At 33.7% G+C, this 2,533-nt stretch overlaps 2 protein-coding genes across 2 annotated transcripts; both read right to left on the bottom strand.

Annotated features, from left to right (window-relative positions):
* Window positions 1-205: 205 nt before the first annotated feature.
* On the bottom strand, window positions 206-634 carry Tsp_10506 (conserved hypothetical protein). The gene is given in 4 exon segments (XM_003372904.1): window positions 206-217; window positions 236-391; window positions 480-587; window positions 602-634. The coding sequence occupies 4 exon segments, from the start codon at window positions 632-634 to the stop codon at window positions 206-208; spliced, it is 309 nt and encodes a 102-aa protein (XP_003372952.1).
* Window positions 635-1,616: 982 nt separating this feature from the next.
* Tsp_10505 (hypothetical protein) lies at window positions 1,617-2,448 on the bottom strand (the record flags this gene model as incomplete). The annotated part of the gene is made up of 4 exons (XM_003372903.1): window positions 1,617-1,714; window positions 1,820-1,848; window positions 2,269-2,359; window positions 2,403-2,448. Coding segments are annotated over 4 exons (264 nt in total), but the record flags the coding sequence as incomplete, so codon positions are not given.
* Window positions 2,449-2,533: the final 85 nt, after the last annotated feature.

Below are 2,533 nucleotides of genomic sequence, written 5' to 3'. Positions count from 1 at the left end.
TTTAAAAGTACACTTTAACTTCATATTAAAAGTTGCTTTTACTTTTCCTCATTTTATCGGCTTCATTTCCTTTTTATGCTGAGTATTCTGTGCTCATGCAAGATAATACTATCAGCTGGAATGAGGTCATTAATGTAAAATGAGACTTGTATTTACTTCACTGGCAACATTGAAGCTTTGGTGCAGCCAAGCTGCCCATCATCAGTTAGATTAATACCTGCAATTTTTCATATACTTTTAATTTATTGCTTTGTGATTCATGCCTGAATTCCAGATGTATTTTAATATCGTTTGTGATTTTTGGCTTTTGTGCTTGCTTGCGAACAATGTGACATCTGATGATTTTCTGACAATCTTCACATTCTCGTGTTAGCCCAACAAAAAGGTGAACCTGATTAACAGATATAATTTTCCAGCAGCAGCCACAAATGCATTTCTTTTCCACGGCTTCTCTACTTTGCACTTATTTTTCCAAAAACTCTGCCTACTTTATTATACGCAAATTTTTGTCCCACATCGCAATGGCTGCCACTATGACGCGTTTTTTTCGTCCAGCTTGCACGTCTGATTTCTATATAAATCCTACACTGACACTAAAAACCTCTTTTCCACATTCTGCTCCTCGAATCTCCATTTCAGCTACCAATTCCGTCACTGACCCATTACCCCTACTTTCTCCTCCCTCATAGCCTCAGTCAGTCGATGTTTTATGAAATTGATGCAGAAAATGTTGCTCTTAGCTGCTTTCTTCGATTTCCTGATTATTACGCAATCAACTCTCATAAGAATCTGACTGCGCTGGAAATTGCACGATCAGTAGTATTAACTAATGTTGAGGATGCCGCAAGATAGAATGTCTTGTCTTGTGAAATCTAATGCGGTCGAATTACTATTTACCAGCAGAAATTTAATTATGGAGTAGAAATGAAACTGAAAGTGCATATTTATAGTTTTGTAAAAAGAAATTATGTTCCTTCATTTAATGTAAAATATACAGAGGCGTTTAATTTATAAAGAAAGGCGGATGTAGTATACAAAAAGATTTTCATGTACATGTATTATTATACATGACAGTCTAACGAGGAACAAAACAGTGCCGTTTTTTCATATAAACAAAATTGGAATCTCAAACACGTAATAGAATAACTTTCAAATTAATGATTTTAATTGTATTTCAAATGAACGGCACGTTTTGATTCCGTTTGAAACTTAACTTTTCTATTGGAAGATCAAGATCAATCGAAAAGACAGAATGAACGAACACATTACTTTAAGTCCGTTCAGTTGTTTTTCTGTCATCGTAGTCCGGAAATAGCTTTTTAGATATTTCACTGCAGTAAAGCTTCGTTCTGCGCTGGCTCAGTCGATTGGGTGAGTGACGAATATCTGTAGGAGTAAGGACACGATCGGGTAATAATCATTTGGGCGCAATGCAAGAGCATCAGGCGAATTAGCTGGATAATGTTAAAGATGCGCGTTTTCCCATTTTTTTTCAGCGTGTAATTTCACACTTGAGTAGCTCGCTTTGGTCGTCGATATATCTTTACCACGTCACCATCAAATTTTCTATTAGGCTTAAATCATACTGATCAAAATCGAGAAATAAGGGCACTTAATTACTGCGGTGTTGAAGAACTTCGTAAACCATTATATGTGTTGTGTAATGGTATACCATTATTTATTTGCATGGGAGTAGTCACTCTTAATATTTGACCTAGAATATTATGTATTTGTATAAATTTTCAAAATTTCAAAATGATAGTAATACAGGTAAAACAATGTCTTCTATTTACATGTTGTCTTTCTTTCTCTGTCAAACCTATGTATGCATTTCCAACAATTCCTACTCTGGAAAAATAATTAAGAATTAGAATTGTAAAAACAAATCGTATGAATTTCAATATTATTACCATGCACTTTTATTCGGCTTCAATTACTTTCTATAACATGGCTATTGCATATTTGTTTATCTGATAATATTCATACAATTGATATAACAGATAATCACATAATTATTGTATCACTTACTTGCTTTTAACATGCAAATGAATTTAAGCATGTACGAAATGGTGAATGGTTGCCTTATGCAGGTTCCACTAATGGCTATATTGATGTGGTACTTGTGTGTCTGAAGCATTCATAAGAAACAAAAGTAATATAGGAATAGGAATATATCAATGTTAGTAATAATAGCGGAAAAACCAAATTTATTAGTCATATTGCGTAAATCAAGTATAGAATATCTGCACATTGTCAAATATCATTTACCTGTTGATTATAGAAGATATGCAAGTGTGATTACATTTGCGCACCTCCTCTTGTGGCGACCAACCAAGTAACCGATCACAAACGTGGCATTCTGCAATATTGTATGATAGTAAGTTCGGGTTTGAAAAAACAACCTAATTCTTGATGAGTAAGAGCGTAATAGCATAAATTAAAAGTGATCTTTTATTAATTTGTTTGCTAAAATGAAAGCTCTTTTGCTTAAAGACATGTAAGGTGAATGAACAATGCAAATAAGTAATGAAAA

The sequence above is a fragment of the Trichinella spiralis genome (genome assembly GCF_000181795.1).
Source record: "Trichinella spiralis strain ISS 195 chromosome Unknown Scfld8, whole genome shotgun sequence".
NCBI classification, from domain to species: Eukaryota; Metazoa; Nematoda; class Enoplea; order Trichinellida; family Trichinellidae; genus Trichinella; species Trichinella spiralis.
The sequence above is the reverse complement of the archived record's forward strand: the minus strand, read 5'-3'. Positions and strand labels throughout refer to the sequence as shown.